Source organism: Seriola dumerili, unplaced genomic scaffold, assembly GCF_002260705.1.
Source record: "Seriola dumerili isolate Sdu_G_001 unplaced genomic scaffold, Sdu_1.0 BDQW01000432.1, whole genome shotgun sequence".
In the NCBI taxonomy this organism is placed as follows: Eukaryota; Metazoa; Chordata; class Actinopteri; order Carangiformes; family Carangidae; genus Seriola; species Seriola dumerili.
In genome coordinates, this window is record NW_019174687.1 from 1,591,271 (window position 1) to 1,605,398 (window position 14,128).

The 14,128-nt window shown below is 42.3% G+C and overlaps 1 protein-coding gene across 1 annotated transcript in view; it reads left to right on the top strand.

The window, feature by feature from the left end:
• Window positions 1–14,128, top strand: part of LOC111233943 (phospholipid phosphatase-related protein type 4-like) — a 39,715-nt gene that overhangs the window by 15,886 nt on the left and 9,701 nt on the right. Inside the window, exons 3-6 of the mRNA XM_022761872.1 lie at window positions 3,761–3,890; window positions 4,021–4,216; window positions 10,914–10,971; window positions 11,072–11,245. Of these exons, the coding sequence (XP_022617593.1) occupies window positions 3,761–3,890; window positions 4,021–4,216; window positions 10,914–10,971; window positions 11,072–11,245 (558 nt within the window). The remainder of the gene's footprint in view (window positions 1–3,760; window positions 3,891–4,020; window positions 4,217–10,913; window positions 10,972–11,071; window positions 11,246–14,128) is intronic.

The window sequence follows — 14,128 nt, forward strand, 5'->3', positions numbered from 1 at the left end:
GGTGTAAATTTCCAACTCCTTACATCCGCAAGGGCTGTGCGCTCAAATTAGGTGGGAGGACACATTAATTAAAAGCCGCAGCCCGAGTCTGTGCATGTTTCTTCTAGTGACTGTCAACAAACAGAAACAAACAGATGAAAATGCCTCGTTACTTTTTTTACATCCACCTCTACCAAATGTATTATTTATTCTCAGTTTGTCCACATTCTTTGGCCTGTGTTGTGACAGCACTGTAATTGACATCCTCCAGCGTCCACCGGCTCCAACACACCCCTTACTGGCTGGGATGTGGTGCAAACCCAACCTGACCCACCATCAACATGTCCAGCATTGATGAAGGCCCATGTCTGTCAGAGCAGATATCCTCAAGAATAGAAAGCTTCATCACAGCTTGACATGTTGATGTGGTCAGGTTTGGGTTTTGCCACCACATCCAACAGTAAGGGTGTGTTGACCGGTGGACAGAACTGGAGGATGTCAGTTATCAGGGCTTGTCACACCAACAGGCCAAAGATGTGGACACCTGAAGAAAAATAATACCATTTGGGTTAGAGTGATGTTAAAGTAAGAGCATTTCACTTGTTTGTTTCTGTTTTCAGTGACAGTCACTAGAAACATGCACAGACTCGGGCTGCAGGCTTTAATTAATGTGTCCTCCACCTATGAAGCGCACAGCCCTGCGGATGTAGGATTGAAATGCTACAGCCTGCACCGTGATGTTTGGCTCGGTCTGTGTGGCTGACGACCTCCTGGACAGATAGCAGTACAGAATGGCCTCTCCGATCAAAGATCTACACAACATCTACACACACAACCACACACACACACACACACACAACAACACACCACACACAACACACACACACACACACACACACACAGAGGTTTGGGCAATTAATGATTTTTGCTCACAGTACATTTCCCTTACTGATCCACTGAACGCTATTAAACCTCTAGTGGAGTTTTTACTGTTACTTCTGATATGGCTGCTAGTTGTTTTGGTTGTTTATTTACACAAAATCTAAATGAATGATGAATCGTAAAAAACTTGACAAATGGAACCTCCCAGCGGGGAGGTTTACGTCAGTGTAATGGGCGTTTACAAGGGAGAGACGCATTATTGGGAAAAGAGCAGTTTTTGTAATTTTGTTGATCCTCACAAACATACAAGAAGATTTATTTCCCAATGGTCAAATGGTGAAAAATCAATCTCAACACTGATGGTTAGAACACAAGGTAAGACGTTGAAACATACATCCAACTATCTCCAGAAGAACAAAAGTTGTTGTTATAACAGCAGCCTTCACGATAATCTTATTTTTTATTTACACTTCTTTGGACTTTTCAACTTTTACTTACACGTCACAAGTGGAACAAGGAAGTCAGTTTCCTGTAATTTGCATGGGAAATTAAATCACATCTTTTAAATGACAAAATTGACATCAGCCTGAAAGAGCTGTGCTTATTGGGCTCTCGCTTGCCAAAAGGAACTGGACGTGAGTTTCTTGAAGACGTTTCTACCACCAACATTAAAGTCTATCTTCCAGCTGGTTTTGAGTCATGTGACCACACCTACAACGTATGCCAATCATGTGAGTCAGTTAGTGTGCTACCTGAGTCACGGATGTGAAATCTGGGAGTTTAGTTGTCTGGGGGGGGGGGGGGTGTCTTCTTTTACTCTATCCTGTCAAACCATCGTCCTTACTCTGACCAAGTGTTCCACCCTGTGCTGTCCCTCAGACACGTATCCACCTCGTCCTTTCAAGCTTCTTCTAGCCTGGACCGCTGAGTCCTGCCTGTAAGGAGCACTGCTCTCTGCGTTGTGTTAGTTGTTCCTGCTTGTGTGCAGAGTTGCTGTGCATTCCTCGTCTGTTGCAGTGAGTGTTGACGACGTACAGCTGCTCTGGTGCCTTCTGGTGTTTTTTCCCGAGGGTGACAAGCTTCTACACTTCAGAGTGATTACAGGGTATTCTGAGTGATAAAATTACATTGTTTTTAAAATGATTGGGGCCGGGTTCAGATGTCTGATATGGTGTTGATGTGAGTCCTGATACACCACTTGATGGTGGTTGAGCAATTCGAAAAGAGTAAATAGTGATCTGTTGTGTCGCTGCTTTCCTTCTCTGCTTTTTGATGTTAACAGGCCTTCTGTCATCTTCAATGTGCACAGACTATTTTCGCTCTGACAATCCTCATGTCAGTCAACTCGTTGACTGTCCTGCTAATGACTGCAACACCCCGCAACCCATTCTGGATTTTAGAGATGTAGCATCTATACCAATGTGACATCAGGTAATGATTGTACTGTATCAAGCTGCAATGCTAGCACAACAGAAACCGTCCTCTTATGAGAGATTCTCAGGCTCCAGGTCCTGGTGTGTGTTGGTTTATAAAGACAGCTGGACCTGGTCCAGGTTCTCCTCTCAGGTGCAGGTATTTAACCTCTGAACAGTGGACAGCAACGGCAAGTTGACTCAGGAGGATGTCAGAGGAAATAGTCTGTGCACATTGAAGATGACAGAAGCCTTAACATTGAAGGGCAGAGAAAACACACACACACAGATCACTATTTACTCTTTGATTCTCACCACCCACAAGCTGGGTGTATCAGACCCTCCACCATCAGACTCTGAACCGGCCCACATTTAAAACATGTGATTATACACTGAATCCCTGTAACACTCTGAGGTAGAAGCTTGTCCACCCTCGGGACAAAACACCAGAGCAGAGCAGTGTAGTGTACGCAGCTCACTGCAGCGAGGAATGCACAGACCTGCACACAACAGGAAACAAACACAACGCAGGAGAGCCGGCTCCTCAGGGCAGGACTCAGCGGTCCAGCTGAATCTAAAGGACGAGGGACACTCGTCTGAGGACAGCAGGGTGAACACTTTGTCCAGAGAAGGCAGATGGTTTGAAGGAAGAGTAAAAGAAGACACCCCCCCCCCCAGACAACTTAACTCCCATTCACACCATGACTCAGGTCACACTAACGACTCACATGATGGATACTGTAGGTGGGTAATGACTCAACAACCAGCTGAAGAAGACTTTAATGTCGGTGGTGAAACGTCTTCAAGAAACTCACGTCCAGTTCCTTTTGGCAGCAGAGCTCCAATAACACAGATCTTTCAGGCTGATGTCAATATTTGATCATTTAAAAGATGTGATTTAATTTCCCATGCAAATTACAGAAACTGACTTTCCTGTTATGTGACGTGTAAGTAAAAGTGAAAAAGTCAAAGAAGTGTAAATAAAAAATAAGATTACTCGTGAAGGCTGTGTTATACAACACACTGTTTGTTTCTGAGAGTTGATGTATGTTTAACGTCTTTACTTGTGTTTTAACCTCATTTTGATGATTTTTCACATTTTGACATTGAATAAAGTTCATTCTTGTGTGTTTGTGGACAAAAAAATCTTTACTCAAAAACTGGCTTTTTCTGATGCTTTAACCCCATCTTACCTGACGTAACCTCCCCTGCATGGGAGGTTCCATTTGTCAGTTTTTTACATTTCATCATTCATTTAGATTTTGTGTAAATAAACAAACAAAACAAAACTAGCAGCCATATCAGGAAGTAACAGTAAAAACTCCACTAACAGGTTTAATGCGTTCAGCTGATCAGTAAGGGAAATGTACGTGGTGACAAAAATCATTTGCAACCATCCTCTGTGTGTGTGTGTGTGTGTGTGTGTGTGTGTGTGTGTGTGTGTGTGTGTGTGTGTGTGTGTGTGTGTGGTGTGTGTGTGTGTGTAGATTCTGATCGGAGAGGCCATTCTGTACTGCTATCTGTCCAGGAGGTCGTCAGCCACACAGACCGAAGCCAACATCAACGCTGCAGGCTGTAATTTCAACTCCTACATCCGCAGGGCTGTGCGCTTCATAGGTGGGAGGACACATTAATTAAAGCCGCAGCCGAGTCTGTGCATGTTTCTAGTGACTGTCACAAACAGAAACAAACAGATGAAAATGCTCTTACTTTAACATCACTCTACCAAATGTATTATTTTTCTCAGGTGTCCACATCTTTGGCCTGTGTGTGACAGCACTGATAACTGACATCCTCCAGCTGTCCACCGGTCAACACACCCCTTACTGGCTGGATGTGTGCAAACCCAACCTGACCCACATCAACATGTCCAGCTGTGATGAAGCTTTTATTCTTGAGGATATCTGCTCTGGACAAGACATGGGCCTCATCAATGCTGGGAGGTAAGTCTTCCTCTTACTGAGTGAGTGTGGGAGAGTGTGTGAGTGAACTGTTGACTGTGTCAGAGGATGTGAGTGGGTGTGTTGAGTTTGTGTGTGTGTCTGTGGAACATTTTGTGATGTCTAGTTTTAGCACACGAGCTAAGATTGCCTGTAGTCTCCTTGTACTGTAGCTCAGTTCTAGACTGTTCTCCTCTCACAACACATTGAATTCATCTGTTGAACAAAGAGGTTTACTTCTTGACTATCTTAAGCTTGACTGTGGTACAATGAATTCTGGGTAAATTAAGACTTTTTTTCAAAATAAAAAAGATGCTTGACCAAGGAACTGCATCAAAGATCCTCTATACAGAAGATAACACATTACAGACGGCACCAATGGTATGAGATGGGACACAGTTCCAACCCAGTACTAAGTCAGTCAACTATCAGTTTAATAGGTTAATACTCTCTGTTTTCCCTCCAAATAGTTAAATACTGACAACTTACAACAATAGCAGTTATTAAGCAATGAAACAAATTTAATTTACGTTATAAAGTTTAATCCATGGTTTCACGTATAAGTAAGTCAATCCAAAAATAACTGGTCCATCTAAACATCTGGTTATCGGTTGGCAAACGATGTTGGCAGTTGACAGATGTTATGAGAGTATGGCACTGAGACAGAGGCAGATCTCCACTAAAGTTAATTTTCTCCGGATCTGTTGATCTGAAAAATGTCATTTTGATGTCAGAATGCTCTGAAGACGTGGGGCTTGTGAGAACTGGGTCCAATACTTATTTTGGTGACTATGGAGTGAAAGAATCTGTGATAATCTGTGATCTCATTCACTTGGCCCATTGGAATGAATACACTCAGACCTACTGCTGGTCTCCTAAAGGGGCGGGAGGTGAAGAAACCCACGTGACACAGATACAGGAAATAAACGGGAATGAAGAGTCTCGGTTTCTCTACTGTCTCTGACTGCATCCAACCGCTGAGTTCCATTTACCCCAGCAGAATACGTTCGTCTACTGGAAGAATTCAACAGTTACAAGGATGTTTTACTTGAAGAGTGAAAGAATAAAAGGAAAAATGTGATTTTGGTCTCTAAACCTCTTTCCCTTCTTTCACACAGATATCTCAGACTGGTCTGTAGTGTTAGGTCCTCATGTTCATAGATCAGTCTAATGTTCGGCAGACTGTTTCACAGAAATAAAGACTGACTCATTTTAAGACACCTTACCTCCAGGCTAACTCAGGTCTAAGACTGTGGTTACCATGGTAACAATCAATGACACCTGTGCTGAGCAGCAGCAGCCAACAACAAGAAACAGAAAACGTGGCTCATCAATGATGGTTTGCAAATGGAGAGAGCAAAGAGAAGGAAAGGGTTTTTAGAGACTGCAGAGATTTAGTTTTTATTTTTATTGTTTTACTCTTCGCTGAATTTCCCGTGATATGTAGAATTTTTTTATTTTATTTAAAAAAAGTCTTAATTTACCCAGAATTCATTGTACCACAGTCTGGCTTAAGATAGTCAAGAACTAAACCTCTTTGTGCAACAGATGAATTTAGACTCAGTCTCTCTGAAGTCTGACTGTTATATCAAAGACACTGGCTTTGTGAAACCAGCCCCATAACAATGTTTGCAAACCACAAATTATGAGCCCTGTTGTCCTGTTTTATGTTGTTGAGTGCTACTGGTCAGTGCAGATATCATTGATTGTTACCATGGTAACACTTGTCTGAGGCCTGAGTTAGCCTGGAGGTAAAGTGTCTAATGTTTTTGTCTTAAAATGCATCTTTATTTTTGGGAAACAGTCTGACTGACATCAGACTGATGTATGAGCAGAATGAGGACTGGACCGACACTACAGAGCAGTCTGAGATATCTGTGTGAACCAGCCCCTGGTGACAGTGAAGGTCATAACACATGATTCATGTCTTATGACGACTGTAACTCCCTGTATTCTGGAATCAGTTGGTCGTCCTTGTCTCGCCTGCAGCTGGTCCAGGATCACATGACCTCTCCCCATTGGTTCCCTGTTCATTTTAGAAATGATTTCAAGGCTGTACTGTTTTTTTTAAAGCCCTCAGTGGATTATCCCCACCCCTACATCACAGACCTGTTAAGCCCCTACACTTCATCCAGACCCCTCTGATCTCCCTCACACTGACTTTAAACAAACAGGTGACTGCACGTTGTCAGTCACAACCCCCAGACTATGGACTAGCCTGGCTTTTTCAATCAAATCTCAATCAAATCTCAGCTCAAAACATATTTATTCTCATTAGCGTTTGAGCCAAGATCAGCTGACTGCCTCATTGTGTTCACTCACTTGTTTGTTTAACTGTTTTGTTGTTTGTCGATGTTTGATTGTATTTATTTCTCTTGCTCTATGTATACATTTGAATTGAATATGATTGTGATTAAACCGTGTCCTGTGACCTGTGTGGAAGCATCTACAGCTGTTATTCCTCTCCATGTATTTGCTCCAGTGTTCTCTGTAAATTGTGACTCAAGATGCCAGCAGGAGACTTTCCTTTTCTGTTGTTAAAATAACTTTGGTTTACTGGTGTTACAGCTTTAAAGCAACTTTTAATGATCTGTGCCACTGTTCTGAATTACTGGTGAGTGGTGAGTCTGTGCGATGACACTGTGTCCTGCATAGACAGTCACTCCGGGCACCACCAGTTGGACGCGCTCCAACGTGGACAGAATCTTTTGTAATTCATTTCAGACACAATGCAATGTGTATTTTTAAAAGTCACACTGTTGTCCAACTGGTAGAAGTCCATTCGCAGGGGACTGCCACTTGTTATCATATCAGTGATTGAAATTGCTGGCTCTCACTCATTTTGTTAATGTGCTCACATCACTGCAGAAGAGTCACATGCACGGGGACATGAGAAACCTGGGGCTCGTATTCCTCAGACTTTCCTGATGTCATATTATTATAAACACAGTCAAATACAACACCAGCACACTGTAACCAGTCACCATGAACATTGTAACAGTCACATGACCAGCGGATCTAATTCTAATTATGTCAGTAGTTGTTGATGTTTTTCAGACTGATGCAGCAGAACGTCTCTTATTTTCTTTATTGTTGCTCATTAAATCATAGGTGAGGTCATCACAGGCAGCCAACGTCCTCCACACAACCTCACGCATTCCCACTTCAGGAGGTGCAGACAGGAAGTGAATGTGATGGAGTCAGAGCACTTCCTGGTTGCTGAAATGCATACGGTCACTAAAATGTAATCAGACAAGATGTCTGCATCTTCACTGTTGATGAAAGAGAAGAGAAAGGCTGGGAGATAAGGACAGTCTGGTCTGTCTGTGCTGCAGTGAGGTTTGGTTTTATATCACAGCAGTCTCAACACCACAGTTTAAGCCACAACATGTACAATACTACATTAATATTAAACCAAGCTCTCTACAGTCTATAATAGACAGCAGCCATGTGTGACTGTGGAGCGGTCAGACTGCAGACAGTTGACCAATCACCCAGCAGTAAGCTTGTTGACTGAGTGATGAATCATAACGTGTTGGGAGAGACAGAGTTCTGTACAGAGAGGTCACCACTCAGCAGAAAGAAGTTGATTTTCTATCAAAGACGAGCTGCAGCCGTGAAGTGATGTTGTGTCCTTCTTTATATAATCCAGAATTTGCAAGTATAATATTATTTGTCTCTGACTAGCCTTCAACATGTCCATCCTTTTGCCATGTTGAGCACAATGGGACAGTCACAAGCACCACCAACCTGAGGCGGACATAGAGAGAGCATTACCACCCACGACATCATGTCTTGCTGCAAAGAACACAATTGCAATTTTCATGGCATTAAATGACAGAGATCTGAAACCAAAGTGCTGCACAATGCTACAACTCAAACTGTGGAAGCCTCAATTAAACCTTGTGAAACAGCGACAGGCTTCAGCAGCAACAGCACAGACTGTTCTGTGCTGTCCAACACACCCGAGCCGCTCCACACACACTTTTAGTCTGCAGTGAAATGCTCTGGAGGAGAGCAGCCTTCAAAAATCTCTGGATATTTTGTCTTATTAAATCTCTCAGCACTATCTCCTCTGCATAATTCAAATATTATTTTCATGCCTTTTATTGGCAGCGTTCTTTATGCAAATGTGTAAACAGATCAAACAGACTGTTGCTTCTCTTTCTAACCAATATTTGCAAGTTGCAGTTGTGACATTGTTTTGCTTATGTCATCAGATGTGATTACAACCTATTCTATTCAATTCAGTTCAATTCAAATTTATTTGTATGGCACCAAATCATAACATGCATTATCCCAAGACCAGGAAAAGCTATATACTGTAGTATCTCAGCACTGTCAGGCTGGTTGTTTTAATGATACTAATAATTGTGATACAGGGTAGGTGTAATAGTGTTATTAATAATAACAGCAGCCATTATTGTAGCACCAATTAATAAAAACAATAATAATAATAATAATAATGATGATGATTGTGCTCAGAGGATCATGGGAGTCCCCCCAGCAGTCTAGATCTATAGCAGCATCACTAAGGGCTGGTCCAGGACTCTTTATCAAAGCTTTATCAAAGAGACAGTTTGAAGCCTGATCTTAAATGTAGAGAGGGAGTCTGCCTCCTGGACCCAGCCTGGGAGCTGGTTCCACAGGAGAGCAGCCTGATAGCTGAAGGCTCTACCTCCCATTCTAGTCTCAGAACTCTAGGAACCACAGTAGGCCTGCATTTAGAGTGCAGTGTTTGGTTGGGATAATAGGGAACTATGAGCTCTCTAAGATATGATGGTGTCTGACCATTAATGTCTTTGTAGGTGAGGAAGAGGAATTTATAGGGAGCTGATGAAGCTAACACAGAGGAGATGTGATCTCTTCTAGTTCCTGTCAGTACTCTGCTGTTTGCTTTTCACTGAGTTACTGGGACATCCTGATTATAAAGACTTGCAGTACCCATGTCCTGGTCAAAAATGTCCCCAAGGTTCCTTACAGTAGCCCTGCAGGTCAAGGTAATGCCATCCAGAGTAAGTATATTATCAGATAATGTATTTCTGAGGTGTTTATGGTAGTTAGCTGAAGAACAAGAACTTCAGTTTTGTCTGAATTTAGAAGTAAAAGATTACAGGTCATCCAGGTCTTTATGTCTTTATGACACACCTCAAGTCAACCACCTGATTTGGCTTCATAGATAAATACAGCTGTGTGAATTTTGTTCATAGGACAACAAAGATAACTGCAAGAGACTTGACTCTTTGTCTTCCAGAATAACTTAGAGCTCCAAGAGAAGAACGGTTTCTCTTATGTAAAGTTGTCCTGGACTCTGGAAACCAGAACTGAGACTCTTGCAGCTTCTTTCAGTCACGTCTTTCTGGAAGACGCCTTGTCGACGATGTAAAAGAGAAGCTGAAAAGGCAAAAGCAAACACCAGCAACATGGAGGAGGTTTTCAGATCTGTAGAGACAGATCTGTTCTGTTCTCCAACAACATGATGCCTCTTTATTGGTCCATGGGTTCACTTAAAATAGCTGCTAATTCAGCATACTTTTAATGGAGCACTGACACTGATGTTTTTCATATGTTAAAAGCCTTAGAGGGGGGAGAGTCATCTCAGTTTTGTCTGAGGAGGGGGCCACAGTATCAGACTTTGAAAACCCAACAACAACAACAACAACAACACCACTACACCCCAACAAGTGTCACAGTGTCAGCGAAACTTTCACAAACGTGGATTCTACAGAAACCTGGGACCAGATGCAGAGATGACACGTACACACAAAAACCATGTGTAGGCTACGCCATGTCCTGCACATACATCAGTATTTATAAAGACAGACTCACTCATTCCTTTGACCACGTGAACACACAGTTTTCCAAAGTGATACAAGTTAACACATGATTTAACATAAAATAATAGCCAACTTCACTGAGCTTCATTCATTATCAGTATAAGCTTCACTGTTCACACAGTAAGAACAATTTTACATTTCATAAACAGAAATAATTGTATTTGTGCTCAATGTTTCCTTCAGCATCATTTAATGTCCTTATTATTAATTGAGTCGTTCTGTAACTGTCTGATACTATTTGAATATTTACTGATCACAGTGTTAGAGCCTCTGGAGCCTCATTAAGACTCTGGTCCCAATGAAAGAGGCTCAGAGTAAAACAGGACTTTACATCAGAGTGATTGTACTAAAGTAAACTGATGCAGGTTTTTACCTCAGTTTCACAATCAGTGAGATTCTTCTTCTTCCTCGTCTTTCTTCTCTGTGTCTGATCACTTGTGGCACAGACTGTTTTTATACCAACTGATGGATTAAGGTCTTCATCCATTTATGGCCAGTTGTGTGAGTGGAAATGAGGCTCGTTCAAATGTGCCCAATTCCTCAATGAGTGAGATTTAAGAAGCAGAACCATGTGTACACACAGCTTTATAATCCTGATGAAAAGAATGTGTATGAATATTTCTGGTTTTGTGTGCACACACTTCAGTATTGGAGATTCAATACTATCAGCAGTATCAGTGCAAATTGCAAATGAAACACCTGCTACAGACACACACATACACTCACACACACACACACACACACAACATACCCAAGTTTCTTTGAAAGTGACTTCCTTGTTGCACATGAATATTCAGTATTGTCCTCAGCTGTCTGACCATGGTAATTAGCTTCAAGAACACTCTGTCTTTCTGTCTTTATAGGAAGTCTTTCCCCTCCCAGCATGCAACTCTGGCTGCCTTTGCTGCTGTCTACATCTCAGTAAGTGGTGAACGTGCACACTCGTGTGTAGAGTGAGACTTTGTAGCTTCAACCAGCATTAAAAGAGAACGGCCAGTCCACGTGACTCTGTGTGTTTCAGATGTACTTCAACACGGTGCTGACGGACTCGGCCAAGCTGCTGAAGCCTCTCCTGGTGTTCTCCTTCGTCATGTTGGCCATCCTGGCCGGGCTGACCAGGATCATCCAGTTCAGAAACCACCCTGTGGATGTGTACTGCGGATGGTTACTGGGAGCTGCCATCGCTGTTTATCTGGTAACAATCAATGAGTCACAACCATTTGAATGGATTCTTACAGGCCAGGTGCAGGTTACTGGTGATGGACCAGACTTTTGCATGTTATGCGCACATGTATTTAGTTTAGTAACCCTTACAATGGCACTTTTTCAGCGACATCCTGCTCGTCCTTCATTGCTGTTTTGGTCAACAACATGGTCACTTAAATTCTACTGTCTACTAGAGTATACTAGAGTATCTACTACAGTGAAATGACCCCAGGACAGAAGAACATTTGAAAAACTGAGCACTTACTGTGTGTAGACTACAGAGCTCTGAGGTTAAGTGAGTACAATAAAGTACAAACAAGTTCAGCTGTACATGCACACACGTTACAATCACACAATGGGAACAGTACAGAGCTATGGTGAGTGAGTGAATGAGTTTAAAGGTTTAAAGGGAACCTGTGATGCTTTTCCTTTTTTCTGTCATATACACACACATCCGACATTATATATGTATAATATAATGAGTAAACATCTGTTCGCTCAAACCTGAACACCAGGTTTCAACAGTGCTCTCAGCTGGCTCGACTGCACCAGCACTGAGTATGCACTGTAGGAATGAATAGTTCGCCATCTTTGAACCACTAAGTAATACCTGGTCACTATCCATAATACAATGAGCGGTGGTGAATCAGTGTCCTTCAGGCCACGCCTCCTACAGGCGTCGCTCCTTCACTCCTCTGTTGCATGTTTCTAATACTCTGGGAAAGTCTGAATCTGAGGGTGTATTTACTCTTCAAGTCAACTTTTTCTATGTTTGCTCACTTATATTATAGACACTTATTAAAAGGCGAAATGCAGGCTCAGTTTAACTAGTGGTTTGATTTCATCAGTGGGTTAACTGGAGATGTAATTTGAAGCATTTCAGTGACAATGATTTAGAATAGTGATTGAACTGTTGAACTCGTAGCATTTTCCCACTGCATTGCACTGACTCTACTCCACTCAACTTGCTTTTGGTACCAGGTTCTTCTTTTTCCACTGATAGTACCCCCTCAATGCAGCGTTGTTACTATAGCGACAACACACAAAGCCATCAACTCATTTTCAAGGCGACACACATGAACAATGATAGATAGATAGATAGATAGATAGATAGATAGATAGATAGATAGATAGATAGATAGATAGATAGATAGATAGATAGATAGATAGATAGATAAAAAAGGACACTGGCCACCACTGACTGATAAAACATGCAGCATTTCACTGCAGACATCAAAGGACCTGAGCCTCCTGAGGAAAAAGAGCCGGCTCCGCCCCTTCAGGTAGATGGCTTCCGTGTTCAGGGACCAGTCCAGTTTACTGTCCAGGTGCACAACTTGGTATTTATAAGCGTGCACCACCTCAATGTCCTTCCCTTGAATGTTGACTGGCTGAAGGGTGGGCCTGGACCTCCGACAGTCCACGACCATCTCCTTGGTCTTGGAGGTGTTCAGTAGGAGGCAGTTCTTGTCGCTCCATTCACTGAAGTCCATCGTCAGATCCCTGTACTCCTCTTCCTGCCTGTTCCTGATACACACCACAATAGCTGTGTCAATGGAGAAAAAGGGAAACCAAACAGAGAAACATCTGCACTTCCTCATTGACCACGGTGTGGTTTTGCATGTTTCCAAACTAAAAGTTTGGACTAGTAACCAACAGAAATGTAAGAGGCTACACTGTGCGGTTTGTTCAGAAAGTCCCGTCTCTCTGAGCGATCTGCAGTGTTTTCATGTCACCTTTTGGTGTCGCCTCAGCTCGCATGGAGCCACAGTGGAGGTGATACCAAAAAAAGTACAGGTTCCAGGTTCTATTCACAACTTCCGGCCGATAGAAAACTAAAAAAGATGAGTGGAGCCGGTACCATGTGGAAAAGGGCTCTGTGCCTGAGGTGTCAGGGTTAACTGGCATTTTTCCATTACCATGATATAACGTGTTAGGTTTTTGTTTCTAGGTCAGGAAGTAAAATTTCTAAACTCCTCCTGCAAGTTGCTACAGAATAGACTTTATTTAAATGTAATACTGTCATTGCAGCTGTGTGGTTCAGTCCAACATACAGGCTAAAAGAGACATGGACGTTCAGCTCTCATGTTGAAAGTGGTGGATACTCACTCAGTATAAAACCTCCCACACACCTTCATCCTCCCCTCTACACACTTAGATAGACCCACACATCCACCATGCACACACACGCACACATGCATGAACACACACACACACTCACACACACACACACAGACACACACACACAGACACCTCCTCAGCTGCCTACACTTGTTGTTCTGCCTTCTCCTGCAGGAAGAAACGTTGGCTCCAGATATGAGGTTGTGCTCCGGAACATCAGCGCCACATCAGCTGATTAAGAGTTACCGGTTTAAACTAAACACATTTCACTGGTGGACGTCTTTTATCTTTATGCAAATAGATAATTATTGATGTTGGAAAATGATCTTGGTGATTAACTTAAGTTGCAAGCTTGTTATCCTTTATGTGCTCTACAGTGTGCAGACTTGATGATTACCCACATTTGTTCTCTAGGCGATAGTTTTGTTCAGTGCGGGATTCATTTGGCTATTTTAAGATGCTTTGGTTGGCTTTGTACCATCGATCAACAGAGAGGAAATGAAAAGAAAAGAAGCTAAACTGAGTCTGATTGGCAGCCTCCACATGTTTTGTGTGGTGCTGCTCTGGGTCAGGAGATCTGCACAAAACAGAAATCTTCATACTTTTCCTGTTCGATACTTTTCTGTTCATAATATATAAAGTTTACCATTTCAACGCTGTTTGTATATTGTTGGCTGTGTTACAGGATTATACTCCAATATATCTGTAGAGAATAGTTGTTTGGTGCTGTATTGTCATTGAAAATCTCATT